The sequence below is a fragment of the Scyliorhinus torazame genome, chromosome 13, assembly GCF_047496885.1.
Source record: "Scyliorhinus torazame isolate Kashiwa2021f chromosome 13, sScyTor2.1, whole genome shotgun sequence".
Taxonomy (NCBI): domain Eukaryota; kingdom Metazoa; phylum Chordata; class Chondrichthyes; order Carcharhiniformes; family Scyliorhinidae; genus Scyliorhinus; species Scyliorhinus torazame.
Window position 1 is genome coordinate 19,458,875 of NC_092719.1, and position 16,337 is coordinate 19,475,211.

At 45.3% G+C, this 16,337-nt stretch overlaps 1 protein-coding gene across 1 annotated transcript in view; it reads left to right on the forward strand.

Moving 5' to 3' along the window:
- col7a1l (collagen type VII alpha 1-like) overlaps positions 1-16,337 on the forward strand; it is a 435,910-nt gene that overhangs the window by 201,491 nt on the left and 218,082 nt on the right. Inside the window, exons 37-45 of the mRNA XM_072470919.1 lie at positions 2,024-2,059; positions 4,579-4,623; positions 6,465-6,500; positions 6,655-6,699; positions 8,072-8,107; positions 8,203-8,238; positions 9,785-9,817; positions 11,784-11,855; positions 13,573-13,632. Of these exons, the coding sequence (XP_072327020.1) occupies positions 2,024-2,059; positions 4,579-4,623; positions 6,465-6,500; positions 6,655-6,699; positions 8,072-8,107; positions 8,203-8,238; positions 9,785-9,817; positions 11,784-11,855; positions 13,573-13,632 (399 nt within the window). The remainder of the gene's footprint in view (positions 1-2,023; positions 2,060-4,578; positions 4,624-6,464; positions 6,501-6,654; positions 6,700-8,071; positions 8,108-8,202; positions 8,239-9,784; positions 9,818-11,783; positions 11,856-13,572; positions 13,633-16,337) is intronic.

The window sequence follows — 16,337 nt, forward strand, 5'->3', positions numbered from 1 at the left end:
TGAAGCCAGCATCACGCGTGACAATATCCTGTCTCCATTCCTGCCCCTGACGATTTTCATGTGGGCAAAGGGAGGACAGCATGGAGGGTAAGAAAGTGAAGTCACCCTTATTGTTAATTGGGCATATTTAGGTAATTAAGCATTTCCTTAAGATGTTGCCTTCGAAGGTCCCAATATTTTCGAGGGCATGGGCGGCCATTAGAAGCTGTGTAAATCTGAGCAGCTCCACTTTGTTGGGAACATGGTCATCAGTGTAGAAGAAAACATTGATTGAGGAAAGTGCAAGTGTTGAAGAAATAAAATGTTAATAACTTTAATATTTCCCTTCCCTGTCCTGGGTGTACCTGGCCTGACCAATTTGAATGTTCAGAACATGGCCACATCCTTGGTGTCCCATCTCCATTCCCATCCCCAGGCCACTAATTGTCCACCACTTGCCAATTAATCCCTTGCCTCCATCAAAATCAGAAGCTTCCTCTGCTTCCTCTCAGGGGCAGGTTCGCGACCCGGAAATGAACCAAAGCCTGGCCCCTGGAGCTAGCGGGTGTAGATGAGACTACAGGATGAATTTTGCCAGCCCTCTGTGGATGGTCAGGGAGGCAGAGGGTGGCGTATAACATGGTGAGATAGCTGGATTACCTGTTGTCTCCCTGCTGGCATTGCCATCTTGCCAGCACTAGGGAAGGTGGCAGATGACCATCTTGCCCAAAGGCCAATTGAACCATTTATGAGGCCAATTAAGGGCCCTTTCCCGTCAGCCACGACATTTTACTGGTGGTGCGTCACTATTTGTCACATGGGGAATCTGCCAGATAAATCTCAGCAGGCCAGGCGTGTTGCAGCCCTCTTATTTTGATGCTCTTTCCCACAGATGTGCCCTAGCGACACTGGCCATCCCTGGAACAATAGCACTGCTTTCCTCACCAATACACTCCTCCCCCTCACCTAGACCTGACTAGCCCCGGCATCCCCAGGTCCTAGTTACCTAGTTGAATTGACGGTGTTCTTCCATAGTGTCCTTTTCTTTCAGGAGCGGTCCCAGAAGTTGCCGTTATTCATGTTGATGCTTAGACTCCTGAGCTGCCGACCCTCTGAATTACCAGCAACGTCTCGGGGTGGAGGTGAACATCCTTGCGAGGGACTTTAACTGTTCTGTGGCCCCATAAAATGAGGTTCCGGGTCCTGCAGACGGCTAAGACTGGATCACCCACAGCTTTTGAGCTTGTTGTCAGGACCACTGCCATGAGAATCTCAATCCCAGCTCCTGTGTGGGAAATCCCTCCGAGCAAACCCTGCTCCGCCATTAAATGAGGCGGAAACCCCATTCTAACCCACAAATGAGATTTGCATTGCACTCTTGTCGAGTGCAGTTGCAGTGGGCCATCATTTCCCAGACCTCTTCCCATTCCACTGGGGAATAATGACCTGCCCAATTTCAACAGTTGAGAATAAATTAATTAGGTGGCTGATGATAATGGGAATATGGGGATATGGCAGGAATGTGAGATTCAATGCTATTGGGGGAAGAATGAGCACCATTCAGCCTGTGTCTATGCTATACATTTTACTGTCAGGGGTTGAAAAGGAAAACAATTGCAGTATGAAAGAAAAACAGCGTTGAACTAATTCGCTGTATAGCTTAAATAATCTTTAAAGTTATCCATCAGATCCATCAAAATCTAAGAAGATGTATTAAAGTTTAGGTTAGAGCCACTTTGCTGTTAGTGTTGCTCAAAGTAGCCTCTATAACCTTAAAAAATAAAACCAGTTGGTATTGCAACTGATTAAAATGCCTGAATCAGAGGGTTCCTTAATATTTTAACCATATGAATATTCTGCATGTTGAACAGGAAGAGGCTCTGCTGATAAATATAGTTGTCTGTGGTCTTCGGAATTTGGTAGTCCAAGGATTAATCTGCCCTAGATTCAAGAACTGCCTTCACTTATTGTACTTAATTAATAAATCTCTGTTTTTTGTGGTTTTCCCTTGATAAGGAGCTAATGATCATTTTGTCGTCTTTAGGGGATGATTGGACCCCCAGGGATCCTAGGCTACAAGGCAAGTCTTAAATAGTTTCAAGACTTTCTTTAGTATTTTCAATGAAGAGCTCTCCCTGGTGCCTAAACCGATGTTCAACCTTCAGCCAACATCACAGCTTCTTTCCAACTTTGTTCCCTCAGAAAAGTATTTTTTTAAATGTTTTGTTTAATTCACTTCTGTCTTCCACCGGTGTTATCTCAAAGATACCATTTTCATGTGACAAGCTTCACAGGAACGAGAAAGCTTCAGCGTTTACTGTTTATATTTCTGGTTTCCAACATCCCCAGAGTATTTTACTTTTGTAGTTGTGACTCAGTTGCCTCTGCATCGTAAATTTCCTGGGTTCTCCAGGGCTTAGAGCACTAAAATGAAAGCTGATATTTCATTGCAGTACGGAGGGAGCATTGCACTGTTGGAGGTGCCAACTTGGGATGAGACATTAAACCAAGGTCCCGGCTGTAATTTAATGGCCTCATCGTGCCCAACTTAGTGACGCGATGATGCCGTTGAATCTCGCAAGAGGCCTCTCGCGATATTCGTAACGCTGGCGATATCGCGCGAGATTCATCTGAACCCCACAAGACGTCACGATCTGGATCTGCCCTCCCTGGGGTAAATGGCACATCCAAATATGTCTGCACTGAATTCTCCCGGTGCCAAGGAACTAAGGGCCTCCCCAGCAAGGACTGGACCAGGTGCCGTTTAGTACTGGTCCACACAAACATGGACCAGATGTAACAGCACCTGAGGGGTTTCCCGGGCCATTGGAGACCATGGGTGGTCAGGGACAGGGCAGGGTAGCCCCCTGGCTCAACACCTGGCATCTGGGCACGTTGGCATTGCCAGCCTGGCACCTTGGAACTGCCAGCTGACACTGCCAGCGTGCCCAGGTGCCAGGGTGGCACTACCAAGGGCCTGGGCATGAGGGGGGCCATTCCCATGAAAGTGGGGATGAGGGAGAGTATGGAAGGGTGAAGAGCGGGTATAAAGGGACCTCATAAAGGTTAGGTGGGGTTTTGGGTGGAGGTCTTGAAGGGGGGGCCTGAAAGGAGGGTCGGGGAATCCTGAAAAGGGGTGCCCTCAGCAAACCCATAGCGGTGTGTCTTCACTTGAGGGACTGTGGGGTAATGCCCATGTGTGCTGGGAGGGCTGACATTACCCATGGGTGGGGCACAAGTTCACTTGGAGATCGGGACACCCTTTCAAAACATCTGAGGAGCCGGTCCGGTCGGTGTGTTCACCATCCCGTTTCGAAAAAAGTGAGAAACTCCCCAAGGTCCCAAAAAATGACAAAGAGTGCAATTTAAAGGAAATTAAACACAGTCCATGTCAGGCGCGTTTAGCCGAGTGTTCCTGGCATTTGCAGCTCCGAGAACGACCCCGTTATTAAATCGGACTATGCTTCATTTCCGGGCCTCGGCGAAGATCATCCCACTGAGGCTGCACTTGGTGGCATTTCCTGCACTGACGAGCTCCACACCGCAGCCTCCAGATTCCCCAAAGTCCCAACTTACCACTGAGGAGGTTATCAAGGCCCCTGCACCCCACCTCATAAGGGCAGGGCACCCCCAGGCTGAATCTCCAGTGCAAATAAAATGCCACCCAGTCACCTTGGCACTGCCAGCCTAGTAGCACCGTGCCAGGCTGGCAGTGCTAACTGGGCATCCTGGCAGTGCCAGGAGGCACCCAGTTGGCACTGCCAGGGTGCCCAGGGAACCACCCTGCCCAGAGCCCGACCACTCAAGGATCCCCGATCACCTGGGAACCCCCCTCCAACCCAGATTGGCGGAGACCAGTGCTAAATGGCACTCGCTCGGGGTTTCTGAGGTCAGGGGTTAGGTCCCGCGCCTTGGGTAACTCCAGTGAGGGCATGTTCAAGTGAGCCTGACTGCAAACTTGAATATGCAATTCTGGGTCCCGACCTCAATGGGTGAGATCCAGATCACAATGCCTTGCGACATCTCGTTAGATCTTGCGAGGTGTGGCAAGGACAGTAAATCTCGCAAGATTTACAAGCCTCGTCACATCCCGAGTTAGGCGCGCAGAGGCTGGTAGATCACGGCCTAAGTGTGGTTGAATAGCGGTGTGGATATCACCCCAAAAGCCGGCAAGAAAACCCTGTCAAACTCACTCAAAATGACACTTAGAAATTCTTTGGTTGAATCATGTCTCCCCACCTGCCTGATTGGGTGGTAAAAGATCCCAATTTCAAAGAGGAGTAGGGGAGTTATACCCCAGTGTCCTGAACAACAATTGCCCCTCAATCATCATACAAAAACAGATTTTTAATCACATTACTTTTTTGTTTAGAAATGTTGGCATAATCCGAAAGTTAGTCTGTGATGCCGACACAACAGAAACACGATAATTGTCTGGCCCAGGTGCTAAAGTTTCCCATTTCTCTGTTTTCCACCCATATCCTGCTGGGGTTAGGATGGTTAAATAATTCCTTGTGGAATTTCAAGCCTCCTGTATTTATTCTCATTTACTCAAGGCTATTAGTCCAGCATTTTATTATCTCATCCTCTTTTCTTTAGGGAAATCAAGGGGACAAAGGGAGAAATGGAGAAGTTGGCCAAAAGGTAAGAGCCACATTGGCAACATTAACTCACGGCATTGGATATGCTGATGGCTTTGGAGACTTGTACACGTGCAGAGGCTCTGCACATTGACTATTGGAATGTCAGTGCAACATCCTGCTTCTACACTGAGCGAATGACCAGCATCTCATTTCACAATGTGAGGAGTTAAGAACCTTTCAGAACAGGAAAAGGCCTCTAGGCTCAGCAATATATAAATTTTTTGGATTGATCTTCACTCCATCACCATATCCTTCCATCCATTCAGTCTTCAGATTTGTATCAAGTTGTTGTTTGAAGTCACTTCTGTTGTCTTCCTTCTAGCTTCTCGTATAACTGCATTAGCTTTTGCTGAGAAGCACCATTATCCTTCATACCTGACTATTTACTTTTAACTCTTATCCATGCCCTTTTCATCCCCAGTCTTGATTTCCAAACTCTCCTGATTGATCTCCCCACTGCCTCCCAACCCTCTGAAAACTTCAGCTCTTCCAAACCTCTATTTCCTGTATGGTATCCCAGTCAGCCATGACCTCATTGAATGGCAGAGCAGACTTGAGCGGCCGAATGGCCTACTCCTGCTCCTAATTCGTATATATGTACATATATATAACCTTGCTCATTCTACATTGGCACTCAATTCACCAATGCCTCAAATTTGAACTTACCATCTTTGTGTGTAAATCTCTTCATAACATCACCCTTCCCTATCTCTGGAGCTTTCTCTAGCTCTACAGTTCCAACCATCTCTCCCAAACTCTCCATTCCTCGTACTCTTCTGCATCCACTGGTTCTTCATCTCACAATTAGCACCTGTGCCATTCGCTGCCTATAGGCCCTAGGCTCTTGAACTTCCTCTCTTAGCACTTCTACCTCTCCTTCTTTAAGAACGCAGTGAAAATTGAAGACAGTAAGTCTTATAGTGGTGGCTGCATTCCTGGAAATCACAACTTTAAGTGAAGCAACTTTAATTGAATCATGGGTTCCTACAAGAATTAACGTTAAAGCTGAAGTTAGATCCGTTCAGATATTTCTTGCCTGGTGGCACGGTGGCACAGTGGTTAGTACTGATGCCTCACAGCGTCAGGGATTTGGGTTCAATTCCAGCCTCAGGTGACTGTGGAGTTTGCACTTTCTCCCCGTGTGTGTGTGGGTTTCCTCCGGGTGCTCCGGTTTCCTCCCACAGTCCAAAGATGTGCAGGTTAGGTGGATTGGCCATGCTAAAATTGCCCCCTAGTGTCCAAAAGGTGAAGTGGGGTTACGGGGATAGGATGGAAGTGTGGTACTAGGTAGGGTACTCTTTCCGAGGGTCGGTGCAGACTCGATGGGCCGAATAGCCTCTTTCTGCACGGTAAGGATTCTATGATTTAATGATTAGGGGCTGTTTAGCACAGGGCTAAATCGCTGGCTTTGAAAACAGACCAAGGCAGGGCAGCAGCACGGTTCAATTCCCGTACCAGCCTCCCCGAACAGGCGCCGGAATGTGGCGACTAGGGGCTTTTCACAGTAACTTCATTTGAAGCCTACTTGTGACAATAAGCGATTTTCATTTCATTTCATTTCATTTGGGGCATATTTAATTACGGTTCACTGTCGTTGTGACTAGTTTACTTTGAACAATCTCCTTTTTGGTGAAGGTGCTGTCATATGAATCCAATACTTCCACTTTATTTTGAACTGCTTAGTGTTTAAGCAGCTGAGAGTGGAATTTGGTCCAAACAAATTGAAAAATTATCCACCTCCCCATGTATAATTGTTAGATTTCAGTAAACTATCAGTTGATCGAACAGAAGAAGTGTTTTATTGTCTGTTAGCGAATCTAATGTACTTTTTGAATTGTGTAGGGGAAACGAGGAATAAAAGGAGATAGAGGGGAAAAGGTAAGATATTGGAGAAGTCAATTTTATTGGTTCACCTGATGTAGAATGTTGACACAACACTGACTGATACTGTAGTGAATTCTATGAGGTACCTTGTTGGCCAATAATGTAAAACCTTGCACTAATTCTCATCACTTTTTAATGTTATCTACAGGGAGACCGTGGAGAAGCTGGCGAACTGGGACCACAAGGAATTGCTGTAAGGAAATGTTATTCATTTTGATTTATTTTGGGCTGGATTCTCTGCCAGTGGGATTCTGCATTGCACTGGCAGCACACCCACACCCATGGGTTTCCTGGCAGCGTGAGGCCACAATGGGAAATACCATTGGCAGGTGGCGGGAACGGAGAATCCCGTTGCCAGCGAGAGCGTTCTGCCCAGGAAAACGCGGCTGGGGTACCGGAGAACCCCGCCCATTGTGTCTGTAACATTATTGGCCACATTGCTCATAACCTGCTGGAATGTAGTTTGACGGTCAATTTTTGTATTCGCTCATGGGATGTGAACATTACTGACGAGGCCAGCATTTGTAGCACATCCCAAATTGCTCATGCAAAGCTGGTAATGAGCCAACTTCTTGAATCGCTGCAGTCCATCTGGTGAAGGCGTATCCAATGTTGTTAAGAAGGGAGTTCCAGGTTTTTGACCCAACAACAGTGAAGAAATGGTAATGTAGTTCCAAGTCAGGTTGGTGTGTGCCTTGGAGTGGAGTCTGCAAGTGGTGATGTCCCCATGCATTGGCTGCTCTTGTCCTTCTAGGTGGTAAAGTTTGTGGGTTTGGAAGATGCTGTTGAATAAGTCTTGGTAGTAGCTGCAGTGCATCTTGTAGATGGTACACACTTCTGCCACTGTGCAATAGTGATGGAAGCAGTGAATGTTTAAAGTGATGGATGAGGTGCCAATCAAGCCATTCTTTGTCCTGGATGGTGTTGACCTTCTTGAGTGTTGCTGGAACTGCACTCATCTGGGCAAATAGAGTGTATTCCATCACACCCGAGATTTGCGCGTTATAGATGGATGGGTAGGCTTTGCAGGAGGGAGGGTGTTGTTGGTCAGGAAATGAGTTACTTGTTGATCTTGGTATTGAGGCTCACTCCCAGGAAGACTGTATGGTGTTTAAATGGAGCAGGCAGTGGGTTAGGTGACTTACTTGGCTTGAACAGTGGGTAGTATCTGTGATTACTGAAGCTGAGATTCTCCTATTTGTTGATGATCCTTGGGTTACTTCGATTTTTAGAGTGGGTCGTGGGGAATGGTGTGAAATATAATAGGAAAGGAAAGGATGAGATGGACTTTCCATATGGTAGTCAGAAGGATCATATCTCATGATGTACCTCCACTGATAGAAGTGAGTGTTGAGTCACCAAGCTATCAGGGGTCCAAGTCCCTTGTTGGAAGAAGGTCCCATAAGCTAAAAAGCACTGTTATTATTTGCATCTGAATATTTGACAGTTCAGACTGTTGCAGCACTGAGCTATTGGACATTTTATTCATAAAAGTCCTTCAAGTATTCTGGTACTTCGTGATACTTTTTGCTCACCCAGTCTTTCTTAATTTTCCTCTTTGACAGGGACTCCCAGGCCCCATAGGTTTGAAAGGAAATACAGTAAGTGAATTGCTCAGTGTAATTCTTGGCTTGAACTGATTCAATCTGAGTGCTGAACTGGAGTATCATTTTTGTTCTGTGTGTTTTTCTGACAGGGGCATAGAGGCTTCCCAGGTGATCCGGCGAAAGGGGTAACTACTGTGTTTCAAAACAGACCTAATTAATTGATGTCTTTCTACCTGTCCAACTTTCTCTCTCCAAGCTTTTGGTGTCCTGACTGAGGGCTCGATTCAACTAATTGAGGACAAAGTCCCATAGCGAGCCCGTTTAGCTGCATGTTTACCAGCGCTTGCAGCAGCGAGAAACACATGGCTATTCAAATCGGCTTGCATTGTATAAGGGGCCTTAGCGGGGAATGCACAACCGAGGCCGCACATGGCCCTGTTTTGTACACTGGGGAGCTTCGCTCGCTGGAACTCCCCAGTGTAGCGAGAGATCGGGGCGCCATTTTTAAATGGTGTCTTGATCTCTGAGGCCCCCTAAGCGACCCCTGACACCCCCAGCCTGAACGCACCAAGAAAGGGTCCCCACACTCCACCCCTAGCCAAATCGTGCACGTGTCAACAATGCCAGCTTGGCACCTTGGAAGTACCAACCTGGCACCTTGGCAATGCCTATCCCTACTGGCAGTGCCAGGCTGGCACACAGGTGGCACTACCAGGGTGCCAAGCTGGCACCAGCATTGCCAGGGCACCACCCTTCCCAAAGAGCTTGCAGCCGGGGGTCTCCAATCCCCTGGGAGAGCCCTACAAGTGCCGTTCTGTCTGGTCCCCGTTTGTGGTTGTGCTGAATGGTGCTCGTCCGAGGTTTCCAAGGCACAGAAGATGAATCCCAAAGCCTCGGTTATCTCAAGAATCTGCACATTAAAGTGAGAATAGCTGTCTCGCTCTAATATGCAGAATTGCCAAAAAGTGATCCACCCACAATGGGAGAGATTTACACCGCAACATCTCATGAGATCATGTTAGATCTCGCGAGGTGTTGCGAGCCGGGTAGATCCCGGGAGTGGGGTCTCCTGGCTTTTATCGGTCTTGCTTTGCCACAGCGAGCTGGGTTTCCTTAATATCTCCTTATATAAAAACAGAAAAAAGCTGGAAGAACTCAGCAGGTCTGGCAGCATCTGCGGAGAGAGAAACAGAAACATTTCAAGTCTGTACAACTCTCGTTAACTCTTCCTTTCCCCACTGATGCTGCCAGACCTGCTGAGTTTTTCCAGCATTTTTCTGTTTTTATTTCAAATTTCCAGCATCTTCAGTATGTTGCTTTTATATTTCTACCTGCTTATATTGCGCGGTGTTAAATTTTGTTTTGTAATGTTCCTAAAAAGCACCTTGGAATGAGATCTCAATCCAACATGGAAGTTAATTGTCAGAGGTTCACTCCTTTCTCTGGGAGTCTGTTTCACATGTCCACTCTCTTGCAAAATTCAATCTTGAAATTAAACATTTTCTCACCCCTAATTTATTTGAAGCTTCGCAATTTAAAACCCTTGTCTTCTAGTTCTGTGTGCGAGGTTTGTGTTAAATGGTTCATTTACATTTCTCAACATCTTAAAGGGCTCTTTTCAAAACTTCATCTACGTCCTTGTGCATTACAGAAATATAAATGCATTTAATCAGCAACGAGAAATAAATATATTAATATAAACCTTTTAATTATATGTTTTGTTCAACTTAGATAGTTGGACCGATCGGGAATAAAGGTGCCCGGGTAAGTATAGTTCAATTCTTTGCACTAAAAGTTGAAATTCGCAATTTGGTCTATGGATATAACCTGCATAATGGGTTCAGTATTATTCTTTACTAAATCACGAAGATTCATAGAAGGGGATTCTGATTAGTTGGTGCGTGACAAATAGTTACCAACTCTGGTTCGATGTATTCTTAGAGGTTTAATATCATGTCCTTCCTCCCAGTCTCTCCATCATCTCCAGCAATATCATAATTAATCAATTAAAGTGTTCAAAGAAAATTCATACACACACACACACACACACACACACTTAACAGTAACAGAAAAGGATATCAGTTCATGTAATTTCCAGAGTCCAGAAAGTCAACGTTCAGAAGCACAGAATCTCTTTAAAGTGGATGGCGATGCAGCAAGGTGAGATTGCTGTACATAAACTTGATCTGCTTGGCAGACGATGGTGAGAAACCTCCAGGTAAATAGGCTTTGAGCAGCTGTGCCTTGCCACAGGTTGTTCAGTCAACCTAGGGTCCTACTGTTGGTCTTGCAGATTGGAAGTAAATTAGCAGACTGTTTTTCCGGAGTTCTCAGCTGAATAGAGAGATTTCAAAATGGTCACTCAAGCCATGTGATCTCCTTCCTCCACAATGATTTCCTAAAGGAATGTGTATCTGGTGTCTGGACCTGACTTTTGTTCTATGGCTTATATTGTCCGAGTCTTTAGCCTTTGAAAGATTCATTATCCATATTAATAGGTCCTGTCGTGTTAGATACTCAGACTCTGCTCGAGGGCTAAGCTTATAATGTTGCAAATTATGCCCATTTCCCTTCTGTAGTTCCTTTTTGAATTGGACCTTGACAGTCCCAGATCTGAGATGGTGGCTGTTAGAGCCTCTACAGGTATGACAAGTCTCAATATCTTTCTCTGTCCTAATCCTCTGGTATTATGGATTATAATAGGTTTTTACAATGAAGTGTGAGATTCCACAAGGCTGAGGGTGCAACTCCTTTGTTCTTGCAAATGCTGGTGGAAAATTCCAGAAACTATTGCCCATCTTGTGAGTCATGTGACCTGTAGCTCTGATCTTTTGGCTCCGCAAAGTCCATTCTTCAATAAGCAAAAAGAGTAAAGTTTGATTTGCAAAGTTTATGGTTTATTTTATGTCTTACTGAAATGTCACTGGTCAAAAACAATCCAAAAGGATAGCATCTGTGTGGGGGTAGTATTGGTAGGCACTATTCTCCTCACCTATGCATTGTAGGGTCAATATATATAGATATTTCCAAAAACATTCCGGCCGTTGCAATTCACTTTTCCCGCCGGCAACGCACCCCCGCCCGTAGGTTTCCCGGTGGCGTGGGGTGGCTTCAATGGAAAATCCCATTGACAAGCGGATGGAAGACTGAATCCCATTGTGAGCAAACAGCACACCAACGAGAAACACGTGGGGTACCAGAAAAACCAGCCCCTCATCTTGTGTGAGTTGGTTGTCATTTTGGTGATATCCAGTAGAGGTAGCGGGAGCTGAACTTTGAAACTTTTGCTGATTATTAATATTGGCTCTGGATGTTGACAGCTCTGATATAAATGGTGTATGGCCACCTGGCCCAACTGTCTTCTCCTCTACTGCAGCTACATTTGCAACCGGATGACCCTGGAGAGGGAGCACGTGCCTTCCACAAGCACCATCAAGGCCTTCGGTGCCTGTTGGACACTCCGGGGACTGGGCTCTTTTACCAACACTTTTTATACATTCAGTAGTCCAGCAGCTGGCGATCACAGAATAGTGCAGCACAGAAGGAGGTCATTTGGGCCATCAAGTCTGTGCCAGCTCTTTCGATGAGACTTCGCTGATTTTTCCCCCATATCTCTGTGATTTCTTATTTCCATAAGTATTCGTCCAATTCCGCTTTGTAAGCTAATGTTCAATCTGTTTCCACCACCCTATTGGCTGATGATAAAGATTTGTTTCTGGTCTCTGATAAGGGAGATACTGGACCACCCGGACCTCATGGACCCAAAGGTGACCAAGGGCTTCAAGGGATTGAAGGTGAAAAGGTATTGACATCATTTATCCAATTACTGAATGGGCTTTACACACAATGGGCACGGTTGAACGGGACACGTTCTAAGTGCCAGAGTGAGCGAGATTTCCCGTCAATATCTCGACGGCCGAGTTGGAGAGCTCCTGACCGTTATCTAACAGCACTTAATTATTTTTTGGGGCCCTTGTAAGTTCCTCTCTGGGTGAGCACACACTTAGAATTATTTTCATTCCTGGCAAACTGATCTCGCTCCCCGTGAGCTGTTTGAGGGTGGGTGGGATAAGGGGATTGTTGGCTAGGGGATTGCCATCGTATTTGTTGTTGTAGTTAATTATTTGTTGTTGTAAATATTTTATTTTATTTTTTTTAAATAAATTTAGAGTACCCAATTATTTTTTCCAATTAAGGGGCAATTTAGCGTGGCCAATCCACCTACCCTGCACATCTTTTGGGTTGTGGGGGCGAAACCCAAGCAGACACGGGGAGAATGTGCAAACTCCACACGGACAGTGACCCAGGGCCGGGATTCAAACCCGGGTCCTCAGCACCCTAGGCAGCAATGCTAACCACTGTGTCACCGTGCTGCCCCTGTTGTTGTAAATATGATGAAAATGTGAAAAAAGGAGGAGAATAAAAATATTTGTTGAAAAAAAAAATTCTCCCTCTGTATCCCCAAGCAGGCGCCGGAATGTGGCGACTAGGGGCTTTTCACAGTAACTTCATTGCGGTGTTAATGTAAGCCTACTTGTGACAATAAAGATTATTATTATTATTATGTGCGGCGTCACAAGTTCACAAGTCCAGAAAAGTATAGGCTAAAGATGCTGTGTAACAACTCTACTCTGCCAAGTTGTGGGTGATATGTGGGCCCAATTGACAGGGAGACAAGGAAACTGGAGCAATACGTTTACTGATTTTAGTCTGGTGGAACAATAGCCTGCTACTATTTGACCACAAGAATAAGGTGGTGCCTCATTTCCTTATACAAATAATGCACATGGGACTAGATTGATGTTGATGAATAAGTGGGAAAGGCACACATTGTGCCCTTCTGTACAAGGCAGTGGAGTGGCCTACCTAGCAGTCTGGGGATATCTGGAGGCCACTCATGGAAGAGTCCAATCTGGGCCCAGTAGAAAAAAACCTGGGCTCCATCTGTCCTGAATATGGTACAGAATCAGGTACTCAGCCCAACTGGTACATATAGTTTTCAGGCTCCTCTCATCTTTTCTCTTCTACCATTGTAATTATATATTCCTTTCTCCCTCAAATGCTTATCTAGTTTTCCCTCTCAAGTGCCGTACCACTCTTTCTATTTGGAATACGGTTCTTCCCAACAGTATCCAAAATCTTTTTGCATAGAATCACTACAATGCAGAAGGAGGCCATTTGGCCCATTGAATTTGCCCCGACCCTTCCAAAGACCACCCTATCAAGGCTCAAGCCCCTCCCTTATCCCTCCAACCCCACACTTAGGGGAAATTTAGCCTGGCCAATCCACCTAACCTGTCCATCTTTGGACTGTGGGAGGTAACCAGAGCACCCGGAGCAAACCCGCGAAGACACGGGGAGAATGTGCGAACTCCACAGAGATAAGTCACCCGAGGCCGGAATCAAATCCAGTTACTGGCGTTGTGAGGCAGCAGTGCTAATGACATTTATTCCACACACTTAAACTACCTGTAAAAGGTGCATGTTTTTTTTGAACTGTTGTATATTTATCTTCAAAGGGAAGCCCAGGATTTGGAATTCCAGGCCAGCCCGGTCTCAAAGGAGAGCCAGGCGAAAGGGTGAGTAATAGAAATGCCCTAACAGGGAGACAGCTTTGTCCGAACAGTAATTCTAGTGGATTACGTTTTCTAACATATTCGTTGATTGTGAGCTTCAGATACTTTGCACTTAGCCCATACGATCTGCTAAATGTACCTGTTATTATGGGACAGGGTTTAAAAACTCCGAAGTATATTATGGAGTTCACCTGACCTCTAACTTTTTGTTGAATTTGGTGAGGACGAGCACAAGAGCCTTCACTTGAGGTGTGATTCAATAGTCTTCCCAGACTCTTTCATCAAAATAAGCTTTATTATAACAACTTTATTATAAGAACATAAACACACAGCAACATTTTTTATCAATTACAAACATAAAGACACCGCATAGCTACAGTAATCTATGTATAACACTTCATGTATTCCACCTTAACTGTTCCAATTCAAAAACAAAATCCCATAAACCAAAATCCCCTTTTCAAGGGCGTGGCCCAACACTCCGCATTCTCACTTGAATAAGACTGGCTTTTCCAGAGATTCTGACCCCGTCTCACCAACAGGTTTAAACCCTTCCGGAAAGCAAACTATATCTTAAAAGCCACCACCAAGGTGATTTTTACTGGAACAGATATTTAAAATGAAACTAGAGAGAGACAGGCCAAAACACGTCTTTCTCCTGGCTAAGTCCACAGCAGTCAAATCAGAAATCAAAAGGAAATCTCACAGCCACAGCTCAGCTTCACCCACACAATGACATCACTGAAGCCATGTGATAAGACAAAACATTTCTTAAAGGGACACTCCCATGGCAATATCCCTGTGCGATGCATCGGTTCAGAAATTGTAGGTTGTACTCTATGTGCTGCTTAGTTTAAATATCTGAATTTGGATACAGTTCAGACCAATGAAGATAAGTCTCCCCTTTTCTCACTTTAAGGCTAATGGGAAACAAAATTGAACAAAATCTTGTTTTTAATAAATGGGCACTATTCAAACAAAACAGCCCCTCTTTACTCCTTGTCCAGGCACCATGCCCTAGGACACTGGATTGGTCTATGATTATGCTTGGTGGAATACTGTAGTGGTTTGCCATTGTCTTCTGCAGTATGGCTGACCAGGAAACTCTCCCACTCTTGCTGTCCGCCATCAAGCATATTGAAAGAATTTACAGGCTGACAATCAAGTGTTTGTCCATGTTATGAACATACTTTCTGTGGCCATCAAATCCTGGAGTGGAACTTGAATCTGGAGCTTTCCGGCCCACTGCATCACAAGATCTCCATCCCTCTTTACCACCGAATCCTGATTGATAACAACATTCTAAATTAATATAAACCCCATTTAGTACTAATCTATATTTATTTAATTGCTCCACCATTGATGGCCGAGCCACCAGTTGCCTCAACCTCAAGCTCTTGAATTCACCCTACACCTATCTACCTCTCTACCTCACTTGGAAAGATTTCATAAAACCTCCCCCATTGACCAGCAACAATAACTTTTATTTATATTGTGCCTTTAACACCCAGGGTGCTTCACAAGAGCATCATAAAACAAAGTGTGACACTGGGCCACCTATGGAGATATTAGGTCAGCTGACCAAAAGCTTGCTTAAAGAGAGAGGCGTTAGTGAGCTGCGTGTCATCAGTGTACATGTGAAAACTTGCGCCGTACTTTTGGATGACGTTACTGAATGGCAACATGTAGATGAGAAATAGGAAGGGCCAAGGATTGATCTTTGGGGGACACCAGAGATAATGGTGTGGGAAGAGGAAGAGAAGCCATTGCAAGTGGTTCTCTGGCTGCAATTAGGTAGGTAAGAAGGGAACCAGCGGAGAGTGGTCTCACCCAGCTTGACGACAGTGAAGAGGCATTGGAGGAGGATGGAGTGATCAAATGTATCAAAAGCTGCAGACAAGTCAAGAAGGACAAGGAGGGAACGCTTACCTTTGTCAGTCATGTAGGATGTGATTTGTGACTTTGATAAGAACTGTTTCAAGGGCACAAAACTCCCTGGACGAACCAAGATTTTGGTCACCTGACCCAATGGCGGAATTCTCTGGACGTTGCGTTTTGCTGTTCCCGCCATCAATGCATCCCCACCCATGGGTTTCCCAGAGGCCTGGTTTCAATGGGAAATCCCATTGACAAGCGGTGGGAATAAGGACGGGCACACCCCAAGAAACACAGGGCTGGGGAACGGGAGAATCCAGCCCAATATCTCCATGTGGCTTGGTGTCATTGGATTTGGATTTGGGTTTATTGTCACATGTACTGAGGTACAGTGAAAAGTATTGTTCTGCGTACAGTCTAGACAGATCGTTCCATACATGAAAAAACATAAGACATATGATAATTACCCAATGTAAATGCTTTCTTTTATAATACAGTTCAAGTGATGTAGGTCCTTCTCCGCCGTAACCTCCATCATGACCTACATTTGCTCCCGGTTCCACAATGCTTGATTTTAATTCCTTATCTTTGTTTCCAAACCCCGTTCATGGCCTCACACCTTCCATATCTCTGTAATCACCTCTAGCCCGAAACCTTCCAAGATCTCTGCAATCCTCCATTTTTAGCCCTTTGCCAATCCCCTATTTTAATTGTTCCACCATTGATGGCTGTGTCTTCAGCTGCTTATGCCCTAAGCTCAGAGATTCCCTCCCTAAACCATTCTACCTCTCTCTCCTCCTTGAAGACAGTACATAAGACCTATACTCTTTGAC